Source organism: Poecile atricapillus, chromosome 12, assembly GCF_030490865.1.
Source record: "Poecile atricapillus isolate bPoeAtr1 chromosome 12, bPoeAtr1.hap1, whole genome shotgun sequence".
Classification (NCBI taxonomy): domain Eukaryota; kingdom Metazoa; phylum Chordata; class Aves; order Passeriformes; family Paridae; genus Poecile; species Poecile atricapillus.
The window spans coordinates 4,385,130-4,407,639 of NC_081260.1; the positions used below are offsets into that span (position 1 = coordinate 4,385,130).

The 22,510-nt window shown below is 49.8% G+C and overlaps 4 protein-coding genes across 6 annotated transcripts; 2 read left to right on the forward strand and 2 right to left on the reverse strand.

Moving 5' to 3' along the window:
• The first annotated feature begins 407 nt into the window (after nucleotides 1-407).
• On the forward strand, nucleotides 408-6,943 carry FUNDC2 (FUN14 domain containing 2). Its single transcript, XM_058847876.1, has 5 exons — nucleotides 408-548; nucleotides 979-1,129; nucleotides 2,426-2,501; nucleotides 3,628-3,762; nucleotides 4,181-6,943. The coding sequence occupies exons 1-5, from the start codon at nucleotides 530-532 to the stop codon at nucleotides 4,256-4,258; spliced, it is 459 nt and encodes a 152-aa protein (XP_058703859.1). The 5' UTR covers nucleotides 408-529; the 3' UTR covers nucleotides 4,259-6,943.
• A 763-nt stretch (nucleotides 6,944-7,706) lies between these two features.
• CMC4 (C-X9-C motif containing 4) lies at nucleotides 7,707-15,953 on the reverse strand. 2 transcript variants are annotated; one of them, XM_058847881.1, is made up of 3 exons: nucleotides 15,900-15,953; nucleotides 10,842-10,908; nucleotides 7,707-9,133 (listed from the first exon to the last, which is right to left on the reverse strand). In XM_058847881.1, exons 2-3 carry the CDS (start codon nucleotides 10,897-10,899, stop codon nucleotides 8,964-8,966), a joined length of 228 nt encoding a protein of 75 aa, XP_058703864.1. In that variant the 5' UTR covers nucleotides 10,900-10,908; nucleotides 15,900-15,953; the 3' UTR covers nucleotides 7,707-8,963. The 2 variants fall into 2 exon arrangements, with proteins under 2 accessions (XP_058703864.1, XP_058703863.1); XM_058847880.1 differs by lacking the exon at nucleotides 15,900-15,953 and adding an exon at nucleotides 11,845-11,919.
• On the reverse strand, nucleotides 10,842-12,712 carry MTCP1 (mature T cell proliferation 1). 2 transcript variants are annotated; one of them, XM_058847878.1, is made up of 4 exons: nucleotides 12,580-12,712; nucleotides 12,314-12,484; nucleotides 12,109-12,160; nucleotides 10,842-10,908 (listed from the first exon to the last, which is right to left on the reverse strand). In XM_058847878.1, the coding sequence occupies exons 1-3, from the start codon at nucleotides 12,685-12,687 to the stop codon at nucleotides 12,113-12,115; spliced, it is 327 nt and encodes a 108-aa protein (XP_058703861.1). In that variant the 5' UTR covers nucleotides 12,688-12,712; the 3' UTR covers nucleotides 10,842-10,908; nucleotides 12,109-12,112. The 2 variants fall into 2 exon arrangements, with proteins under 2 accessions (XP_058703861.1, XP_058703860.1); XM_058847877.1 differs by lacking the exon at nucleotides 10,842-10,908 and adding an exon at nucleotides 11,889-12,027.
• Nucleotides 15,954-16,621: 668 nt separating the features above from the next.
• Nucleotides 16,622-22,328, forward strand: BRCC3 (BRCA1/BRCA2-containing complex subunit 3). The gene is made up of 8 exons (XM_058847879.1): nucleotides 16,622-16,776; nucleotides 17,097-17,216; nucleotides 17,835-17,922; nucleotides 18,567-18,655; nucleotides 19,197-19,252; nucleotides 19,737-19,868; nucleotides 20,241-20,284; nucleotides 20,996-22,328. Exons 1-8 carry the CDS (start codon nucleotides 16,672-16,674, stop codon nucleotides 21,145-21,147), a joined length of 786 nt encoding a protein of 261 aa, XP_058703862.1. The 5' UTR covers nucleotides 16,622-16,671; the 3' UTR covers nucleotides 21,148-22,328.
• Nucleotides 22,329-22,510: the final 182 nt, after the last annotated feature.

The following is a 22,510-nucleotide window of genomic DNA, read 5'->3' on the forward strand; positions in this document are numbered from 1 at the left end:
GCGGCACAGGAGCCCTTCCTGAGGGGAGCACCGAGGGCAGCACTGCGGCACAGGAGCCCTTCCTGAGGGGAGCACCGAGGGCAGCACTGCGGCACAGGAGCCCTTCCTGAGGGGAGCACCGAGGGCAGCACTGCGGCACAGGAGCCCTTCCTGAGGGGAGCACGGAGGGCAGCACTGCGGCACAGCCGAGGCCCGGGGAGCACGGCCGCGGCCGCGCTGCACCCACGCTCGCTCCCGCTCCTCCCCTTGCACCCCTCTCCCCTCAGACCCTTCTTTCTTCCTTCCCGACCCTCTCCCCGTGCCTGCCCATCTCTCCGCCCCTGTCCCCGCCCGTCTCTCCTGCAGTCCCCCTCTCTTGCAGTCCCTCTCTCTTGCAGTCCGTCCCTCTCTCCTGCAGTCCGTCCCTCTCTCCTGCAGCCCCTCTCTCCTGCAGTCCCTCTCTCCTGCAGTCCGTCCCTCTCTCCGTCCCTCTCCCCTCGCTCCCGGTGACGCGCGCCGTGCCCGCGCCTGCGCGGAGCGCAGCGGCGTCATGGCGGTGCCGGGCGGAGGTGGGCCGGGCCGGGCCGGGCCGGGCTGGGCTGGCCAGGGATGGCTCGGGGCGCGGGTCTCCCCACCCCTCTCCCCCTGGCAGCGTGTGCCCGGTTCCCCCAGCTCGGCCTCCCCGCTGCAGAGCGCGGCGGCGGCTGCCGGGGTCTGGCCCCGCTTGAGGGCCCGAGGGGGAAGGCTCCGGGCACGGGCCCCCAGACCCGGCCGCTCTGCGAGGGGCGTCCCCGAGGGGATGAGGGGTCCCGGGCACGGGGTCCCGGAGGCCCTGGGAGGGGGCTGAGGGACCTGGGAATTGCCGGAGACCTGGGGAAGTGCCGCTCCCCGTGAGCTGTGTGTCTGGGCAGGGCTCCTGTGCCCCTGGGGAGGCACCGGGCGGCTGCAGGGGGCTGTGGTACGGTGGTCCCAGCACTGAGCCTCTCCAGGTGCCTGCAGGTGCGAAGGACGACACATTCAACGTGCTGGACCTGGCGGAGTACACCAAGAACCGGCCCTGGTGGCGCAAGATCTTCGCGCCCAACTCGGGGTCGAGCGCTGAGAAGTACAATGTGGCCACGCAGCTGGTGATCGGAGGGGTCACGGGATGGTAAGATGTGCCGGGGTTGCCCTCGCTGCTCACGGCAGGCGCTGGCTGGGTCTTCGGGGTCACGCTGCCAGGTGCTGGGTAGTCATGTGGCAGTCATTCAGAGAAGGCGGGTGCTCAGCCTGCTGTCCCCTGGCATTATCTGCTGAGCTCTGGGAGGTCTTAAATGTCTATAAGTTGAAGAGCTGAGACTGTCTCGAAGGGAAGAAAATTGCACCAGACTGCAATTATTTTTAACTTCTGGCAAGAAGTGGTGCTGTTGAATTAGGACAGGCAAATATGCACCCCTTGAAACAAAGATGTCTTATCCACTGGAGGTGGATGTGCTTCAGGCATCTGCATTAAAAACCTCCTGGGTTTGGAAGTTCCCAGGGTTTCCTGTCACTTGTAGCTGGGACTGAGTGTGGCTCTATTCGCAGCTTTGTTCCCGCAGCATCATTTGAGTTGAAAATTTTGTGCAGTCAGTGCTTTGCCTCTTACCATTCCCCGTGTCTTCACCTGGCAACAGGGTAATTATTTAACACTGTATGACAGAGCTTTGTCTTCTCAGAGAAGAATCACCTGGCCATCTCTGTCTCATATCTTCACTAAGTGTATTCAGAAATGGGTAAAGGCAGGTTGCTGTGTCGTTTGCAATGCTCATAAGGAAACTGTGTTCCAAGGAAAGTGTGGTTTGGGTGGCACCAGCCTGTGGCTGCATGACTGAGCAGTGGGGTGGTGCTGGCTGCAGTTCTGGTGGCTGCAGGAGTGTTTTTCATGTCGAAAGCAGGTAACCCATTTTGGAGACCAGTATAGCCTTAGATCACTGCTGTGTGCTTATTCCATCATTTTTCTCTTCTGAGAAATGAAAAGATAAAGTAAGTAGTTGTTTACTTCTTGCTTTACAAATAAGTAAGAAAGAGGCTTGTGATTTGCTCCCCATGCTCTATCACGGAGCAGCACATGTGCTCCCTAAATTCCCCTCTGAGAGGATACCGGTTAAAAAAAACATTAAAATATAAAATCACTTGTTGACTTTGGTGAAATCACAGGTCTGTGATTACTCTTTTGGGAGAAGGATGAGGTTAAGAATCAAACTGAAGAAGGCTGGAATGTGACAGCACAAAGTGAAAAGCTATAAAGCATCAATTTTGGCTGGGTGCAAATCCTTCTCTCTGGTTGCACATGAGTTTCTTCTGCTGTTTGTCAGGCTGTCTCCAGTCTTGGGTAACTCCTGCCAAAGGCAGCCTTGCCTGTGGGAAGCATTATGAGTAGTGTGTGTGGTTTCATTCTCCTGACTGAATCCTGGTTGATTCGTAGGTGTACTGGATTCATCTTCCAGAAAGTTGGAAAGCTGGCAGCGACAGCAGTGGGAGGAGGCTTTTTCCTACTTCAGGTGTGTATGAACAGCAGCCCAGGCTTTCTGAGAACTGTGCTGCTGGGGACAAAGGTCTCTTTAGGAACCACTGCCTGTTGGGAACTGTGGGGTCAGTCCCCCCCTCTGCCAGGGGCTTTGTGTGGCTGTGAATGTCAAAGGTGTGTGTTCTCCAGAGCACATGGATGCAGCAGCAAAGCAGGGTCATAAACTCCAGGAATGCCAGTGCACATCCACTGAGGGTCTGCTACCAAAGGCCAGGTCGAAGGCACAGGAGAGCTGTTGCTGCAGGGGCAGCTGAGTGGAGCATGAGACAGCCTTCAGCTGCAGTGAGCCGTGCTGCTCTGCAGGACAGGCTACCATGCTGAGTGCTTTGCCTGTGGACATACTGTCCCTGGAGGAACAGCCCTGGATGTCAAGAAGGATTTATCCAAATCTTTGATGCCTCATGCCAGCCTGGCTTCCTGAGGAGTCCAGTCAGTACAGATGGGGCAAGCTGCACTGGGGAGGAGGAGAGAAAGGAGATCTCTTCTCTGTCCCCTACCACTTCTTCTGGTTTCCAAGAGCCCCTGGCACTGAAGGAAGCTCCTGGGATGTTCCTGGTGAATCCTGGAGCAGGTAGAGCAGCTGTCAGGCCTTGTTCAGCTCTCACCTGTTTGCTCCTCTGGCAGACAAGTCTTGTGTGTGACTCATTCTCCCTCACTCTCCTGCTTCTGCTTGTTCTGCTTAAAGTCAAAAGCTTGCTCTGGGCAGAGGGAGTTCCACAGCTGAATCACCCTGAGCAGATAAAATAGTTTGAGAGGAATGGGCTATTAATAGCTGTGTCCACCCACAGCAGCAGGAGAACTGCAGGGAGTCCTAACAATATCCATGGCAGTTGTGAGGGGGAAGTAATGCCAGCTTTACACTGGGGAAGAGAGGCTGAAGCAGGTGCAGTGTGTGCCCGGCTGTTGGGGGATTACTGTGGGAGACAGATGTTGCAGAACACTTGACACAGCTCCAGGGGTGGTGTTCTGTCCAATTTTTAAGCCACTGTGCCCACTGGACAGGACTGGAGTGGGAGGTGGCTGTGGTCAGGGAAGGTGGGTCTGTTTAGCCATGGTCATGCAGGACTTCAGGAACTTTTTTCTAATCCTCAAAACTCTAGATTGCAAACCACACGGGATACATCAAGGTGGACTGGAATCTAGTACAACGGGACATGAACAAAGCCAAGCAGCAGCTGAAATTTCACAGCAGTGGTAATAAAATGCCTCCAGAAGTGAAAAGCAGAGTGGATGAGGTGAGACAGCTCTCCCAGGGCATATGCAGGAGGGACAGCAGAAAACAGGATTTACTCCTGAGCTGTTATGGATGTTCAGTTGTGCAAATACAAGGAGGGAATTCTTGCATGACAGCAAAATGGGAGAGATGGCAAAAGCTATGGGTGTTGTCTACCTAAAGTTTAGGAAAATGTCATTTCCCATAGCATTCTCCTGGAGGACCTGACTGCTCATGGCTGAGCAGGTGGAAGATCTGTCTGTGTGCTGTTGCATTTAGAGAGGGGAGGTCATTAGGTAGGAAGCTTTCCCAAATCTGAGCAGTGGCATCTCTGTGAGCATCACTTGCCTCAAAGAACAGCCTGAGGGATTTCTTAGCAGGAAGGTCAGTGGGTGGCCTGATGTTGTTGAACACTGTTGTCTCTTCTCATCCCTGCTTAGGTGATCATATTTCTGAAGAAGAATGTTATCCTGACTGGAGGATTTGCTGGAGGATTCCTGCTTGGAATGGCATCCTAGAAGCTGCACTCTCCTCTTATGCCCAACCACCCCTCTCCTCCTCTACTGCTGTTATCTCTCACTTAGAAGTCAAAGGATGTTGCCAACAGACTCAGTCCCATCTGCTCACAGGTTCCAGCCCTTCTTACAACGCTGCTTCTGATTTCCACATTTTTCTTCTGTCTGGGCTCTTAGTGTGCCGGGGTTGGTCTGGAAGCTTATAACTCCCACTGTATCATGATTTCCCACCAAATACGCCCAGTCTCAAATTTCCTGATGAGTTTCAACTTCATAAAAATGTAGTGGCAGAGAAACCTCTTAAATGTGCTTCTTCCAGGTGCTCAGGACTGTTCTGTGTACCTTTGTCTGCCAGTATATGTGTCAAACAGCTGTAAGCTCTTCACCACAACTTAGCTTTCAGTATTCCTGCCCTGGTACCTGGAAAACCTCTGCTTCTCTCCTTCCACAGAGGTGGTCTGTGCAATCCAAAATGTGGTTGACTGTCCTGGAGTGGATGCAGAAGTGTCAAAGGACAGCCTGAGCTGTGTCCAGGACAGGGGAATATGGATTTTCCTGCCCTCCTCCTGTTGTTGCACTGCACATAGATGGCCATTTGGCTTTGTCTCTGCTGGTATCCTTCCCCCTACTGGAATTGCAGCACTGGCACTGCTGATGGAAACTGAGCACTGAGGCTGACTCTCCAGGCCCTTTCCTCATCATGTGTTCTGAAAGTCATCAAGTTCTGTGCTGTAGAGCCACCTGACTGCTCAGCATTTGAGGCTCTCTCCTGCTTCCAGCAGGCCCAGCCTGGCTGTGTCAGACGGGGGCATTTCAGCTGTGCCACTTACTGTAAATCACCCTGGGCCTCTGACTGGGGTTTCCATGTCTACCACGACCTTCTCTGGTTGCTTTGATGTTGGTGATGCTTGTTGAGCTGTAACTATGTAGGACAGGATTGTAGACAGGAACTGCATCCCTTCTTAGGGTACATTGTACTGGTCCAGGTCCCTGTTGCCAGCTCTACTGGAGAAAGGGGGCTGAGGTGAAATCTGGAGTGCAGTCCTTTACCTGCCTCTGAAGAGCACAAATTCCTTCTCCCTGGGTTCTGCAAGCAACTGAAACGACAAAAGTTTTGTGAAAACCAGACTGTGCTCTTGTGAGAGCGGTTCATTTGCATATTTCCACCTTAGTTTTGTTCTTTCTTTCTTTGTGTTTGCCATTTTCACAAGAAAAGCTGTTTGCTTAGTTCTATTAGCTGCAACCCTTCTCCTGCAGGAGATGAGGCAGCTCAGGTGCAGAGCTCAGCTGTTTTGGGCAGTCTGACTCAGCACAGTTGTGTGTAGTACAAAAATCCCCCAGAGGTATTCTGTGAGCATAGAGACTTGCCTGACAACGTGGTGATGTCCTCCAGCAGGTATAGGGAAAAGTTCTTGCCCACAGTGTGGGGTTTTACAGGAAAGTCTGCTCATCCTTCAGTGGGAAATGTGGTAGGGAATAATGACACTCATGGGTGGGTGATTTGCAGCACCTGGCTCAGTAGCTACACCCCGTTTCCAGTACTGTGCAATGGCTCTGAGATCTGCTGCTCTCAGTATGGCTGGAAAGGGGATCTTCCCCTGGGAGCTGCTGGCAGAGCTGAAATGGTGTGTTCTTCCTTCCAGAGGGTTTGGAATGGGCATTCGCACTTGGTAATTTTGTTTCAGCTCCGTTGGTTGAAGCATCCATGTAGCACCATGTTGAGTAAGCTGCTTTTCTTACCTTCAGGATCTGGGAAGAGGCTGCAGGTAATTCTGCAGAGACAGAAGTTGCTGTCTTTGCTCCTGTCCTGCCATACATGGCCAAGGAGAATGAAGGAGCAGCTGGTCTCACTGTAAAATCCTTTTAACAATGGCCTTCCTAAAGGCCATGTTTGACTGCAGGAGTGATGGCATGCAGCAAATAGGTCTTCAATAAATTGGTATTTAGCAGTGGAGTGACAGATAGTAGGGGTTTTTGGGATTTGGTTTGCTTTTCTGTAGGATCTGCAGACGTGAACATGCATAAATTGATACATTGGTCCTGCAGGGTATCTCTTGTTCCTGTTAGGACAACAGCATTGCTGCTCTTTGGCTGCAGAACACAACTTCTGAGATGCACTGATCTCCACAAAGCTGTCTCCAACAACAAAGCTCAAAGGAAATAATTAACAGACCTTAGGGTTGTTTTTTGGGCTCAAATAATTCACTACTTCTGCCTTACCCTAGGTGGGGTGAGTTCTGCTCAAGTCCCAGTTTGTTGCTACAGAGAGAAATGGCCCAGAGAGGGAGCTAAAATGCTTGTATTGCTGCTGAAAGGGGAAACAATTAACAGATTTATGCTGAGTTTGATGTGAATGTAGGCAGGGTATGGACAAGGACATCAGGATGTGGCAAATCTTTCTGCTGTGCTGGTGTTGGCTCGTGGCTGCACTGTTTGATGCTGTGGGTTCACACTGGAAGGTTTGATGCTGAATCAGTCTCTGTGGGGATGCATTTTCATTGCTGCAGGTGCCAAGATGAGGTGTCCCTTTCCTTCCCCACTCCTGCTTCTTTTAGTCGTGTTTCAACAACTTCTGACATCTGTTACACTATGAGAAGATTTCAAACACATTAAGCTTTTAAAGTGGTTTTATATATTATATGTAAATGCTTGTTGAAGTGATATTTTATTAAACAGTTTTGCTCTAAATGCTTCTCTGTGTGAGGTTTGTTGGCTTCCTGGGAACCAGCATGTTCCTGTCTCACTGACTGAGGGGAGCACCTGCAGTCAGACCAGCAGCAGGAGTGTAGCAGGTAGCACATGGGGACATGGGTTAGTGGTCAGCTTGGCAGTGCTGGGGGAATGGTTTGACTAGATCTTAAAGGTCTTTTCCAACATAAACCATTCTGTGAGGGCACAAGCCTCCCCTCATCCATGCAGGTAACCTGGGCTACCTTAATAAATCTGTCTCCCTGATCATCCTGGCACTGATCACCCATATTCCCAAGAAGTGGGAATCTTAGGGCAGGAGGTGGGTCTGTAGCCAGCCAGCTCAGCCTCTGCTGAGCAAATTTGTTCCACCCAACTTCAAATGGGCATGGAGACAAGGCTATTTATTTTTCATATACATATATATATATACTTTATCATGTATTAGTGACTTTCTTTCCACTGTTCCTGCTCAGATAGGGCAAAAGAGAAAACTGAGCTACATGTCAGTGTTTGAGGTGGTTCACAACATTGTCATCACTTTTCCCTACTTTTCAGGGACACTAAACCCCCTGTTTTGTCTTAAGGGTTTTTTCTGGGAGGGCAATAGGAGGGGAAAACAAGCCTTGGATTATTCTGACCTTCAGCCCCAGTTATAAAAATATCAAGCAGCTTCTATTTAAACATGATCACACGTGGTTCTGGGCTGTGAATGGCAGCCAAGCCACCTGGCTTGCAGCTCAACAAACAACCAGAGATCACAATTTGTTCCAGTCGTTTATTTTGTACCATGGTATTTCAGAGCAGTGAATACAGATGGTTTGCTCTTCTAGGCTTCAATACACACAACTATTTTGCCTAGACCTCAGTGGTTTATAGAAGCTCTATTTCATAAGTAAGTTGTACTTGATCACAGCACAAAAGTCCTTTACGGCTAGATCTAATACAGAGTTAGGGCTAGTGGGTTGGGAGCCTGATATTTGGGTGCCTGGACTCCTGCTACAGGGGACAGCGAGACAGGCAGCTCTGAAGGGTGGTGCAGGAACCTGTCTATGAGCTCTTCCTACAGGTCACAGGAAATTCTGCTGCATGGCCGAGAGCTTCTGGAAAGCCATCTCTCCTGGGGTCCAGACACAGCCAGCTTGGGAGTGAGTCTGGAATGCTGTGTGGAAAATAACTGCCTACAACTGCTTGTTCAGTAAGCAGCACCTAAGTCAGTTCTTGGATCTAGCCCAGGGCTCTGTGATAGGCCTTTGGGTATCAGCAGTTTTAACTAAACTTGGATTCAAAGCATATTGCTTAAAGGTGTTCAATTAGACATAAATTTATAAATTTTGTATCAACAGTCAAATCTTTCAAATGAATATTGCTTTTTTAAAAAAATATCCTATCCCTGTAGCAATCCCTGAAATAATCCTGTAACATCTTTATCATGCAAATAGCAGCGTGTAGTCAATTAAAATATAAAATAAACAACTCTGTCCAGTGGAAAAGTGAGGCACTTAGGCAAAGTGACTTGTAGTCACTCATGATCTATGCAAGACTTAGGAACAATCATCAGACCTGATTCCCATTCTTGAGCTTGAACCACTGGACAGGCAAATGTTGTCTGGAACTACTGCATGGTGGCAGCAATACCTTTGTTTTACCAAGATGGGCTTCATGTTTAAACTCACTCTTCTGAGCTCATTTCCTGTACCTCTCACTCCAGAAGCCAGAATAACTGTTCCAATTCTCCATTTTTAGAGCAAGGATGGATTAGAGTAAGGTAAGCATCCTAAAAACATCAAGTTGACATTTCACAGGTGTGATGCAGAGGCAACATAGATTATGTTTTCATACAGAAAATAAAGTTTGTTAACCAGGCCATATGTTGGTACTGTGTAATGCTTTTTGGTGTGCTGAACGGTGTGTTCCAGGAGCAATCTGGCTTTTCTGAAAGTCTAAAGAAGGCTTGAAAAAACACACATGAGCTCTTCAAGTGAGTCCATGCTCCAGCACCTGCTGGAGCTGCATTGTGTTACTGAGGTGGTGGGGAAATTCCTTCTGAAGTCAACTTAACCTTTTCTCTCTCCCTTTCTTCTCTCTCAAACCCTGAACAACAGATGGATCTGCCCTTGGGGTACCGAGCGCAGCATTTCCGCATCTCCTGAAGTGCAGCTTCACACTTGGACTCCAGGTAGTTGTTCGCTGGAAAATAAGGAGACACCAGGTCTGCAGAGAAGAAAAGGCTTTGTTCCCTGAGGGTGCACACCTAGCCCAGCCCTTCAGCTGCTTACAAGCATTCCATCATTTTCTTGCTCACAAAAAGCTCTCTTTAGTTCCAGCTATCTAAAGCTGTGGCCAAAGGCTCTTGGAGAGGAGCCATGCAGGAAGAGACTGAGTCTGGTCTGAGTTAAGAACCACCTGCCTGTTTGCCCAAAACACAGGGCATGCAGGGCCACCTGCTCTGCCCTGGATGAGCGCTGCAACCACTACACAGCTGCACTCACGCTCACAGTGATTTTTAAAAGATTAAAGCAACAGCAGCGTAATGTGTGACACACAGCACTCATGGAGAGCCCAAAAAGCAGCAGTGAACACCTGGTTAATGAGCAAACCACACTGCTGTGATCACTGGGCTATGAATTCCCTGACTGGGTTGGTAAGTGAGCTGCAATACAAACACAGAGATCACCCCTGAGAAAAAGGTTGTGGCTATTTCTGCAAGCTGGCAGCCCAGGAGGCGCAGCAGGCCCTTGGAGAGGAGAGCTGATCTCTCTCTGCCATAACCTGCTGCTGCTGAGTGCTCCAAGGCTCTCCTAACTGTCCCTCTGCCTGTGCAGCTTTTGTTTCTAAAACTGTAGCTATGTACAGGCACACTGTTATCTGTCAAGGATGCATTCCTGAAAGTCACAGAGATAGGAAAACACAAAAGAGATTTACAGCAGGCATTCAGTCTCACAGAGGAAGCAGCAAGATCTTTCGGAACAATGACTTTTGAGAAGTCAGCATCTCCCAAAGGTTCAGCTCCCACCCTCTGTCTCACACACTGGGTACAGTGGCTGTGCATTCTTCAGTTAAAGCTCTGTACTTTAATTTTTACAGGGGAAAACTGCTTTGCTCTCTGTCCATTCAGCTGCTTCATCTGTGCACATCAGACAACTCCACAGCACAATACAGGAACAGCAGCACTCCAAAATGACAGCTTGAGAAGCAGTGACAGTGAAGTGTACATGCAGCAAAGAGCTTCTCTGCCAACACTTAACCATTCACAAACCTACACAGGCAAAACACTTGGAATAACTTCCACAAATGTTATAAAAAGAACACTGTCACAGATGGGAGCAAAACAGGGTCAACCATCCACTTTTAGGTACAGGGAGAGAAGGTAGTCCTTTGTGGCAGAATGCTCCATACCATGAGGACAGTAATCTCTAGACAAATGCTGGGGACATGGAGACCATCTCATACCTCAAGGACAGATCACCTAACCTGTTCCTGACAGACTTGTGTCTCATCTGCTCTTGAAACACCCCTGGAGCAGCTCTGCAGTCTTCTCACACAATCCACCTACTCTCTCACTAACCATGCTGTAAAAGAGCTTATTATAATGTCTAGCTCTTCCTGCCCACAGCTGAGTCTCAAAAATACAGCTGGGATCTCACTGCCACCATGGAGAACACTCCAAGCACATTACTGTTACTAATGCTCTGTTTTATACTAATGATGTCTCATTATTTACAATTAAGCACAAAGAAATTCTATTAAAATCCAGTGTTACAATTTTGTTCCTTTTGCAACCAGGTGATGCTAATGTGCTTCGTTCCTTCTCAAGATGAAAGGACAACAAGGTTAAGTTAAAAGAATTAAGTTCCACCAAAAATCAAGACACCAAAGACAAAATGATACTTGGTACCTTGCAAGCATTTCTGTATTTCACAGGCTTGTTTCTGGCAGGGATCCTTCCGGGACATGTTCAGGAGCTAAAATGACAGGAAAATGTTACTGCAGATCAAGGATCTTTCCAGGGGTTGGGGAAAGACAATGTCCTACAGCCACATCTTTCAGGAGCTCCCAATTTCCCCCACTGTCATCATTCAGAAAAACATCTACTGCTGCTTGCAGGTGCCTGCCAACATACACAAGAACTCTCTGTGTCTGGCTAAAAGATGATGATGGGAACAATGAATATGGGAAGTTTTCTGTCACAAAGTTTAAAAGCCTTTTTCTTTTGTCTAGTTAAAATGTGTCCTTTTCCACTTGGATGTACAAAGATTCCAGAAAAGACTCAACACAGCTGGTTAAATTTTAAGTTTTCCATCTCTAGACCTTATCCTGAGCCACGTATTTATGTGAAATCCATCTCTGTGAGCTTTACACAACCAAGGATTTGGTGGCAAGTCATGGAACTGCAGCTGGAGAAGGCATTTAAAAAAAAAAAATCAACAAAAAAGCTCAGTTGTGTACATGCCATAAAGCCAACAAGAAGGGCTTCTTTCATTTTGTTTCAGGAGAAAGTCTCTCGGAAATCCTCTCCCTGTGTCAAAAAAACCCCTCAACCAGCTTGGAGAACAGCTCCATCTTGTTCAAATCCACCGGAAAAGCATTTCAGACACTCAAGTTACTTGATTTTTCTGCAGCTGTGGCACTGTAACAGTGTCAATATAAGATCAAAAGCCAAGCAAAAGCTGGTGGTACCAGTAGTTGAATGGGAGACCTCTAAGGAAAGCACAAGTGTCAATGAAAGTGGTGGTGAGACTGACCCCTCTAAGCCACGGTTCAGCCTCTCCTCAGAGCTGGGAGCTGCTGCCTTTCCAATTTCTGAGAAGTCACCAGCCCACAGCAGTTTCCAGTATCACTAGGGCATTATTTGCAGCATCCTGGCCAAATTCCACTTGGGGCAATTACATTCTGCCTACCTAGAACTCCCCCTGATGTTTCACTTGGTCACAATACTCCTCTTCACTGCCTGTCCTAAACTCTTGTGTGATGTTGCTGCGTGTTGTTTAACTGCTTCCACCTCAAAGGTGGCTGCATTTCAGTGGAGAGAGAACCTTTTATTGTACAAAACAGACAATGGCATCTTCCTAGAGCCACTGCTCCTGAAAAACAAAAATTCACATTAAAGAAAGACTGGGAGCAAACAGTGCACGGTACAAAGCAGGGGTAATGTCTGCACATACCAGATTAATCCCCAGGCACGAGTTTAAGCAGCAGTTCTTCAACACCACCAAGCTGTAAGTGACAAGGAAAAGTTCAATACGTCTACAGTTACTGTGGTTGAGCTAATGGACTTCAACAAAATAACAGTCCTTTGCCGTCCCTCAAGGATCTCAAATGACTTCACAAACAGGCATGACTATGGCCTATTGTTGCCACCATCCTTACCATGAGATGGTGCTCTATCTCCCAAACGCGAGAGTTACTATCCCTGTACTGCTCACCCTGGGACAGCTGCCACATGTGAGGCAGCCGGGATGGGGGGAGCTGGCTGGGTCGCAGCGCCTCACCCAGGGGAACCTGAACTCTTTGGATCCGAGCCCTCAGCATACCTTCCTCCTGGGGGAAAGTAACAAACAGAGCAGGCAGTTACTGGCAGAGGCACCTGAAACAGCAACGCTACAACCAGGGGGAAGCTCAAAGCACACACTTGCCTCTTCCGCAGCCACGAGCCAGGTTTTGCGGTGCTCATCGCAGTAAACCCCAACGCGCCGCACCCAGAGCCGCACGGGAGGAGCGCCAGCCTCCCCTCCCTGTGCCATCCCTCGGGCGCCTCCGCAGCTCAGGTGGACGGCATCTGCCCGCGGGCTGCACGCGTGCTGTCTTTAGCTCTGAGCACATTCACGGAGAGAGCTCCCGGACCTGGCAGACAGGTGGTGTCTGACTGGTTGGATGAGATGCTACGTGCGGAAATGTCCCTAAAAGTCAGCTCGGGAGGCTGAGGGGGTGCCTAAGCCAGCGGAAACGTCAGGCCGAGTCGTACACTGGGACACGCGTGCTGGGTGGCATTGGTAAGGCATTCTGGGGCAAAAGGTGCTATTGGTACAAAGTTAAACCCTGTGAGTATTGGCTTTGCTCATTCCACTAACAGTCCTATTAACAGTCTTTGTGTAAAACGGGAGGGATAAAATGAAGTGGTCTAAATCCCAAAAGCAAAACTGGTGACCAGCAGTGAGGTGAGCTTAACAGGAACGAAGATCACTCTGGAGACAAAGCACGGAACTCGGTGTGCAGGACTCTCATCTTTGGAGCTCGCAGAGCTGTCAGGGTGCAGGGTCCTTTGTCTCATCTCTCAGGACTGACAGCACTGTCCATTCACACCCAAACTCCTCGGGAGCAGCACTCAGGACTGCGTCGCTTGGCTTTTGGCTGATCACAGAGAGCCACCAACACGGGCAGAGGAGCTTGGGCCATTGAGGTGGTTCCTGCTACTGTAACTTTTGTTTAACAGCACGTTTATCTGTGTGCCAGTTAGATCAAGCTGAGCCATTAGCAAATGGAGGTCAGGGGAAATTATTCTCTTTGAACCCTAGAAGAGGTAATCAAAATGGTACAGACAGTCTTCATCCTTTATCTAGGTGTAAAGTAGAACAAAGTTAAGCTGTAACACATACAACATCCTCCTGCTATGAAGCAGATGCAATATTCCTTATCCCAGTGAAACACAGTGGTCTTCTGAAAACTTGTAAGGTTATAAGGCATATTTCAAACAGGAGCAAGAAAATCTGGGTACAAAATAAAAGATGAAAAGTCAGGGAGAGAAAAAAATAAATTGTTATACACTGGGGTGCATATATAACAGAAAACACTCTTCCATTATGCCTTCCATACCTTACATCAGTGTTTCTCTACCTTTTTGAGCCAAAGGAGCACTCAGCTTTTTTGAGAACAAAACACCAAGCACGGATCAGCCTGAACCACACCATCACAAAGAAAACTTGGAGTATTCTTTTTATTACTTCTTTTTCTCACCCATTCTGTTTGTTTCCTTGCTTGATGTGTGGGGATGTGTATGTGCCCTACACAAAGCACCACTGTTCTGACAGCCATCCTGTGATGGGGGACAGGCATTCCAAGGAATGCCCCACCAGCTGGATCACTGGCATTTAGAGGAATGTGACAGCAGTCTGACAAGCCTCACAAGGCCTCCAGGAATTAGGGTTAAAGGGACATTTCTGTAATTCTTTTCCTTTCTGCTTTAGCCTAAGCCACTTTACAAATTTAAACCCCTGTGTGGAGCTCTGCCCAACAGTGAAATGCAGCAATTGCTACTGATCATTTTCAGTAATCACCCAAGGTGGAATTCAGCCAGGATACTCTCCTACTCTGCAGTAAACTGCAGAAAGTTCCATCATGATCAGAAATGCCCAAGAACTTGCTTTTATTCCATTCAAAGCTGGAATTTCTACGGGTCATTATCCCCAGAACCAGAAGGCTCAAGACTGGGTCCAGTAATAGAAAAATACGTCTCAGTAAGTGAGCTGTGTTTCCTACTGTGAGTAAACTCTCCTGGAAGGTCTCCTATCCAAACAGTGACCTGGTTCAGCCTGGCTGAACTACAGGTAGGAAGACTAAAGCACAACATGCACATTTGTGTTCATGGTGAGTGGAGATGGCAGCGATGACAGATCAGGACAACAGAACAAGGTCTTGTGCAGAGGACACTGTGCAGAATGGGCAGAGGTTAATGTGTGTTTTCACCCTTTGCCCCACTGATTTGCCCCAAGCTTCCCCAAAACTGCAAAGCTGAAAGGCTCAGTCTGGCCTGTGGAGGTGCCCTGGTAGTGCCACATGGAAAATCCTGAGGTCAGGCAAAACCGTCGATTGGGTTTGAGGTGGGACAGGAATGGGGTTTGAGGTGGGACAGGAATGGGGTTTGAGGTGGGACAGGAATGGGGTTTGAGGTGGGACAGGAATGGGGTTTGAGGTGGGACAGGAATGGGGTTTGAGGTGGGTCTGTCTGCAGCATCCAAACACACCAAAGAAACTGGAGATTCCACAAGCACACGCTCAGACAGTGCACCTGAAAACATACACAGTGTCTATTTCTGCAGGTTTGATCAGAGAGCTAAACCAAAGCCTGAAGGAAGACATGGGTGGAAGAAGAGAACTTACGTCTATTTTAAACAAGTTTTAAACCTGAGTTCTTACACTGCTTGCTTCATAACCTATCAAAAAACCCACAACAAACAACAAAAACCCCAGCAGCTTAAATTTGCAGGATTGCAGCATGATCCTTTGAGACTTTAACATTCCCATCAACACAGCTGTAGAAGGCTGAGCTGTTCAAAGTACTGTTTTGGGGAGATTCAAATCCCAATCCCCACAGACAGGAATAATACTGGCAGATATTCTGTCCATTTCAGCATCAATCTTAGAAGTTTAACGCTGTTCTGGGATCTGGATGGATTTCTAAGCCATAATATATGGATAAATGTCAAAATGGCCAGGAGGAGGAATGCAGCTTGTAATGACGACAATTTATTTGGTTTTAAGTTGGGTACATTAAAATATTTTATGGAAACAGTGACAGAAATTGCTCCAGATGCTGCTTGGACCACCCCAGAGCTGGAGGTCAGTGTGCTGAACAAACTCTACCCCTTTATCACCTTCTGTTCTAAAAAGCAACTGGGAGTTCAGCTGCCATTTAGGCACCAAGGAAAAGCACTGCTGAGGCTCAGCCGTGCTGTGCTGACACAGTTACAGCCCCCCAGAGCAAGGCTGGCCAGCCTGGCCTTCTACCGGGGCATGAGAGCTGCCTGCACACCTCAGGGCTACGAGAGTGCAGAGCCTTCCTGAAAAGCCCAGCCCGGCTCTGGAACAACTCAGGGATCTGATGATTTGGTGACTTAAGGGCATATGGAGACACTCTAAAGCTTCTTCTTGGGGGTTTGGTCTCTACTCTGCCTGGAGCAAGCCCCTCTGACTCCACGCTCCGCTCTGCCCGACCTACTGAGGGGTAGCAGATGCTCACCGACCAGCCGGGCTGTCCAGCAGCGTGGGGAGGGCAGGCCGAGCTTTGGTGGGATCTAAAAAAACAGGAAGACAAAAAGATGGATATAATGCGGGGGGAGTCACGCAGAGGGGCGGGGAGGGCGAGGGAAGGGATGCAAGAGCCGGGCCGAGGAGCGGGAGCGCGGGGCAGCGCGGGCAAGCCGGGCAGGAAGGGCCGGAGGGGAGGGGGTGTGGTGCGGGCGTGGGACCGGACCGGCCACGGCGGAGCGGGCGGGAGGAGGGCGCAGCACATCGCCACAGCCACCGCCGTCCCCCCCGGGCCGGGGCCGGGCGGGCGGCCCTGGGCGAGAGGCGGCCGCGGGCGGGCGGGCCCCGCGGGCCGGGCCCGCCATGACCTACCTGCACCCGCGCCGTGACCGCCGCGCCGCGTGCGCCGCGCAAAGCCGTCCCCCGCCCCCCGGACCCGCCGCCTCCCCGCGCCTGCCCGCAGGCCCTGGAGGCCGGGCTCCGGGCCGAGCCGAGTCCAGTTAAACCGGATCGGGCCGGGCCGTCCCGTTCAGGCCCGGCCCTGTCACCCCCCGCGGGTCCGCCCCGGGCATCGGCCGCCGCGCGGAACCCGGGCGGAACCCCGGCGCTGCCGCTCCCGTGGGCGGCACGGCCCTTCCGCCGCGCCGCACCGTTCGCCTCGGCGGAGGCTGCGCCGATTGGCTGGGAGGGCCCGCGAGCGCCGCTGCTATTGGTTCATCCGCCGAGGGGGCGGGGCGAGGGGCAGGCGGGCCGGGGAAGGCAAGATGGCGGTGCAGGCGGTGCACCTGGAGGCGGACGCGTTCCTGGTGTGCCTGAACCACGCGCTGAGCACCGAGAAGGAGGAGGTCATGGGGCTCTGCATCGGAGAGGTACCGCCCGCGGAGGGGCGGCTCCGGGGAGGGGCGGGTGGCGGCGCTGTCTGTGCGGGTTGTGGCCTGCGCGGCGCCCTGGGACGGCGGGGCGCGGGCTGTGACCGCCGGCATCGCTGCGGAGCGGCCCCGGCAGCCGCCAGCGCGTAGGTCAGCTCCTGCGAGAGTCGAAGCTCAGAGTCAGGAAAGCTTCCCATCCGCATCCCCCGGCATGCTCCGGTGCGCACCTGTGCCTTGTGATGCTCACAGCAGCCGGCCGTGCCCTGCGGGTTGTTGTTTCTCTAGCTGAGGAATGACCGATTTCCCCTCTGTGTCCTTAGGTTGACACCAGCCGAATCGTCCACATCCATTCTGTGATAATCCTGCGCCGCTCTGACAAGAGGAAAGACCGTGTGGAGATCTCCCCAGAGCAGCTTTCAGCTGCTTCCACTGAAGCAGAGATATCCTTCAGCAGAGACAGCAGCAGGCTCGCCAGTGAAGTGCTTTACCTCAGAGCTCTTCTCTTGGGCTGTGATTTGGGCCTGTAGTTGGCTTGAAGCCATCAGCTGCCCCCTCCTGCAACTGCTCAGCTGGGAGGGCTGTTCTGGCAGTTCCCTTTCCCCAGAGTCATTATTAGTTCCAGTGTTTCCAGTGGAGTTGTGTTATCAGTTTTTAATAATTGTTTTGCATTTGGTCACAGGTAGAACTGCGGTGTGTTTGTGGAGGGGGGTGGCAGTTCAGCAGGGAGGCTGAGTGGAAGGTGAAAGGTCAGCAAGGCTCCGGGTGCTGCACTGGGGAGCCTCTTCTCTACACACACTCGTGGATGCTGGTTTGGACAGCTGCTGAAATGTTGTTTGTTGCCTCATGCAAACAAAATCCAATTTTCTTCTGCAGCAGTGGCTCCTGATGTTGCTGGGGAAGAGGCTTCCATCAGCTCCCTGCACTGTTTCTTATCAGTCCTCCAGAGAGACTTGGAGTTCTGTTGACTCATAGGAAACCATTTTAAAACTGCTGTTTTCCCTTGCACACACAGCCCTTCCCTTTGTCTGTTGGTTCCAAAAGCTCCTTGACTCCCACACAGGTTGGCTGAGATGACAGGACGTCCCATGAGGGTGGTGGGCTGGTACCACTCCCACCCCCACATCACTGTGTGGCCGTCACATGTCGGTAAGAGCAGCCCTGGGCTGGGCTCTGGGGGAAACTCCCAGCTGCTGATCCCAGAACTCACTCACTGCAGCTCCAGAGCTGCACATTCCAGCGGTTCTGAGTCTGAAACATTCCCTGATAGGACCAGATTGTCTGGGTGCCTGCCAGTGTAGCCCCATTCCTGTGTGTGCTCTCCAAGGACTCACACGTGACCCAGGAGTCACAGATCAGCTCCTGCTCTTACTGCTGGTTCTTCCAGATCAGAAAAACAGACCTTGGGTGTGGGGAATAGCAAAAAAAACTGTGGGGATCCTAGGCCTGCCATGATGATTTCTGACATCTGTGAGTTGAAAACTTTCATAAAAGGAGTACATGAGTACCTTTTATGTGTTGGTAAAACACATGGTGACCTGTGGAGCCAGGCTGTCTATGAGATGATTTCTTGGTTTTGTGAGCTCATCTTCTATTTTTAAGATTTGCTATTTAATTACATTTTAAATTGGATCAAATTTTTTGTTTAAACTTAAGTCACCCAGAGTGAGGATGTGAACATAAAGTTTGTGACATTTGTTACCAAATTCCAGATCACCCTTCAGAAGGTGGCAAATCATTTCCCAGTCCTGCAGGTGAGCAGGGCAGCTCTCACTCTCATTCTGTCCCTGCAGATGTCCGCACACAGGCCATGTATCAGATGATGGACCAAGGATTTGTAGGGCTGATCTTTTCCTGCTTCATTGAGGACAAGAACACCAAGGTAGGTAACTTAAAAATGGCAACAAACCCTCCAGGGGCTCATGAGAAACACCAGGGCAGAGCTGAAGTCCTTGAGTGCAGCCTGCAGAGAGGTCAGAGCTGCAGTGGGAACACATGGGAAGCACAGCAGGAATGATTTCGATTGTGATCCCAAGGGCAGGAGAACAAGTGGTGTTTGCTCTGTGCTGCCCCACAGCGTGGCTGCCCAGCAGGGCTGCAGCAGCTGCAGAGTGTGCTCTGAAATGGGCCAGGGCTTTTCCCTCAGGTGTCCAGCCCAGCACACACAGCTCTGCCCCTCTTCCAGCCTCTCCAGGAGGTGTGGCTGTCATGTGAAATAAGCTGACAGTCAGGTCTAGGCTGTCCAGGCAGCTGCTGCTTAAGAGTTTTTTCATCATTAAAGGGTTTATCAATGTATGCTTTAAGCACCTCCAGCAAGCAAATCACAGCAAAACATCTGGAATTCTATTGAAAGCTTCCTAAAGAAATGTGTGGGTTTAGATGTTTTTTGCCTTTGGAATCTGACTTTCTGCTGTCTCTTTTAGACAGGCAGAATTCTCTATACCTGTTTCCAGTCTATTCAGGCCCAGAAGAGCTCAGAGTGAGTACAGCAGAAGAATATTATGTCTGATTGTATTTTGTCTTATCTCCTTTCTCTGGGTTCTCTCTAATAAAGCAGCTTCTCGGCCTGTTGTGAGGAGCAGATGTACAGATGTCTGCACAGGGTCTCCTGCTCATGCAGGCTGCTGGAAGAGAATCTAAAGATTAGGAGTGATTCATTTAGCCTAGATAATTTATTCTCTTAAGATTTGCTGAGGTCAGAGTGGGGATTTGTGCTGCAGTTCATTGTGTAGCAGCACCACCTTTTTGCTTCCAGCTCTAGAGGTCAAGCCATCAGGTTTGCACCTTACAATTAAAATTCAGGACAAGAATGTGGATATGAAATGCTTCCCTTTGCCTGTCAGCTCAGGCATGTGTTCCCAAAAGTGGATGTGCAGCACTGTAGGCCTTGGGCAGGCTGTTGTAAGGTTGTAGAAGTAATTTTTTTTGTTTGCTGCTTTTAATTATATCTCATACCCTTCTAGATATGAAAGGATTGAAATTCCCATTCATGTTGTGCCCCATGAAACCATTGGGAAAGTGTGTCTGGAATCAGCTGTGGAGCTGCCCAAGATCCTTTGCCAAGAAGAGCAGGATGCCTACAGGAGAATTCACAGGTAACAGCCCTGAGGGCTCTGCCCCTCTCCAAGGCTGTCTTTGCTGCTATGTTCTACTGTTGCTGTATTTAGACTACTAAAGCCTTAGCAAAGCTGTAGGAATTGAGAAGGATTAGCAGCTCCTCTGCCTCTGTAGAACTTACTGAAGTTTGTAGAACTGAACCTGGGGTTAGGAACAGAATTCTGGGGTTTTGCGATCATGGGTTGTTATTCTTCACATAAACATTATGAATGTTCAGGGCTTCAGCAGGTGAAGAGGTTTAGGCATACCTGTGGTCTGGTCAGTGGTTCATGGGCAGGTGATTTTACAGCCTGAGTTTAATACACAATTCCTGGCTGTCTTGTCTCTAACCTGCTTTCTTCTTCCCTTAGCCTCACCCATCTCGACTCTGTAACCAAAATCCATAATGGCTCAGGTAAGGATTCCTTTCTTGCACTTGACAGTCCAGGGTGGTGCTCCCAGAATCAAAACGGTGGTATCCTGTTACACAGGAACAGAATTATAACTAGGAACTTAAAATAAAAACTACAAAGGCTGTAAAACGCCCTAATCCTGGGGTTCATGAATGTTTTATCCTTCAGGCTTTGTAGAATTGGTTGAAATTGCCAAAGACTTTGGGGTTTTGGGGCTTGGTTTGTTTAGTTGTGTTTTTTTTTCTGTTGGAACAGGAAAGGGGATTTGTGATTTGTTGAGTATTGTAGTGCCTGGCTGACCTGTACGCACACTTCCACTTCCTGGCACTTTGTAGGTGTTACATGGGTGTGACATCTTTCCTTTTGCCACTGTGAACCTCATCCCACTTCTATTCCAAGTTCTTTACCCCACTGTCCATTCTCACACATTCAGCAAGTGAGATATTCTGTGATGCTTTTAAATTTAGAAATAAATTAGCATCAGTGATTAGCTGTATGCAGATTTTCATGGCAGGTCTGTCATGCCTGCCTGGGTCACACTGAAATGGTGTTTCCCTGTTACAAGCTGCTGGTTCTGACCTTCTGTGCAGATCTGTGGTTGCCATGGCCAGGATGCTGGAGGTCTCCTTGAGTATCTGTTGGCTTTGGGGGTGTTGTAGCACACTGAGTCTTTTGTGTGTTGCCCTGGCATGATGTGTTGTTGCTCTTTGCAGTGTTCACAAAGAACCTCTGCAGCCAAATGTCTGCCATCAGTGGGCCCCTGCTGCAGTGGCTCGAGGACAGACTGGAGCAGAACAAACAGCGTGTGCAGGAGCTGCAGCAGGAGAAAGAACAGCTGCTGGAGGAACTTGCTGCTTTAGAGTGAGGAGGAAATGCAGACCCTTCAGGAAAGTGACATGAAATAATCTTTAAGAACTACTCCAGGCTGAAGGGTGGCCCTACATTGCCTCAGTGAAGGTACTGGCTGTACCTTGCAGCAAAGAGCACAGCTCCAGGATCAGGACTTTAACTGCCCCGGCTTGGTGCAAAGGAGTGCTGTGTCTGCCATTGCTGCACTTCTGGCTCAGTGGTGGGGCTGGGCAGCACCTCAAGACTCCTATTTTGGAGAGCACACACCTAGGGAACCTCTTGTTTCTTCCTCTGCATTTTGACAGCAGTCCTACTGCTTTACATGTATTCCAGGAGCCTGGAACAGGAGGGTTAGAGGGGAAAAGTGTGTCCCTGCTGTCATATCTGATGCTGCCATCTTCTGCTTTCTCTTAGTAGCTTCAGTTGACCATGATGTTATATCTAGTAATGTTCAGGATCACTGCTCATTCACCCAGGCAGGTAGAAGGTGGGAGGGAAGCTTGGGAACAGACCTGGAAGATCTTCGACATCTGTGTTCAGCATATGTCAAACCAAATAAAGACCTCCAAAGCTAGAGCTGCTGGGAGTAGAAATGAAATGAATGCTACAAGTGCCAGTACCTGCACTTTTTGGTCGGTGTGTATTCTCTTACTCCATGTAATGCTGGTGTGTGCCCAGCATTTTTCTCTAGAAAATGAACTGTTTCTGCTGGCTCAGTGAGAGGACTGGTTCCTTCCCAGAGGGAAGAAGGTTAAGATGCTGGGCAGAGAACACGTAGATATAAGAGTCTGACATTCTTCCATGCTGAACCTAACTGCAGAAATTTCTCAAGAGTGGAACAAAATAGCTGTTTTGAATTAACCCTTTTAAATGTTCTTGCTGTTGCGTTTCACAGTATCCTCCATCGTATACATCCTCATCTGTGTTCTGTCTTGTGAATGTGTCTCATGTGAGCAAAGGATGGGACAATTACAGTGACAGAGCTGAGGAAGAGGCACTCTTCCAGTGACAGCCAGTATTGATTAGCAGCTGTGGAAGCCCCATAACCCCATTGCTTTTTCAGACTTGACTTTTCAATCTTTCTACACTTCTACTGGCAAATCCCCTAAGAGGAGAACTTGCTTGAAGTAGATTGCTCACTACTGTTTTCTTTTTTCTCAGAAGTGCTGTGAATAGTAATGAATCAGTTTTTGAACAGTCAGTGGTTTTGTGCTGTTGTTTTTGCTATTGGTTTCTAGTGCCAATGCTCCTTATCTTCATTGTTGCTGGGGAACAGAGGGTGGTGCCTCAGTGCCCCCAGGCTTGATGAGGACTCCTGGGAGATGATCCAGCAGCCCTGGGCCTCCTGGAATGGGGATCCTTGGAGTAATCCCAGTGAC

Excerpts from the sequence above, each read along its gene's own strand:
- FUNDC2 (XM_058847876.1), top strand. Across the intron at positions 1,130-2,425 it reads ATCGGAGGGGTCACGGGATG|GTGTACTGGATTCATCTTCC; the intron begins GTAAGATGTGCC and ends GTTGATTCGTAG. Across the intron at positions 2,502-3,627 it reads GAGGCTTTTTCCTACTTCAG|ATTGCAAACCACACGGGATA; the intron begins GTGTGTATGAAC and ends TCAAAACTCTAG.
- CMC4 (XM_058847881.1), bottom strand. The coding sequence starts at position 10,899 with ATGTCCCGGAAGGATCCCTGCCAGAAACAAGCCTGTGAAATACAGAAA. Across the intron at positions 9,134-10,841 it reads AATACAGAAATGCTTGCAAG|CGAACAACTACCTGGAGTCC; the intron begins GTACCAAGTATC and ends CTTATTTTCCAG.
- MTCP1 (XM_058847878.1), bottom strand. The coding sequence starts at position 12,687 with ATGGCACAGGGAGGGGAGGCTGGCGCTCCTCCCGTGCGGCTCTGGGTG. Across the intron at positions 12,485-12,579 it reads GGCTCGTGGCTGCGGAAGAG|GAGGAAGGTATGCTGAGGGC; the intron begins GCAAGTGTGTGC and ends ACTTTCCCCCAG. Across the intron at positions 12,161-12,313 it reads AGATAGAGCACCATCTCATG|CTTGGTGGTGTTGAAGAACT; the intron begins GTAAGGATGGTG and ends TGTCACTTACAG.
- BRCC3 (XM_058847879.1), top strand. The coding sequence starts at position 16,672 with ATGGCGGTGCAGGCGGTGCACCTGGAGGCGGACGCGTTCCTGGTGTGC. Across the intron at positions 19,869-20,240 it reads GCCTACAGGAGAATTCACAG|CCTCACCCATCTCGACTCTG; the intron begins GTAACAGCCCTG and ends TTCTTCCCTTAG. Across the intron at positions 20,285-20,995 it reads CAAAATCCATAATGGCTCAG|TGTTCACAAAGAACCTCTGC; the intron begins GTAAGGATTCCT and ends TGCTCTTTGCAG.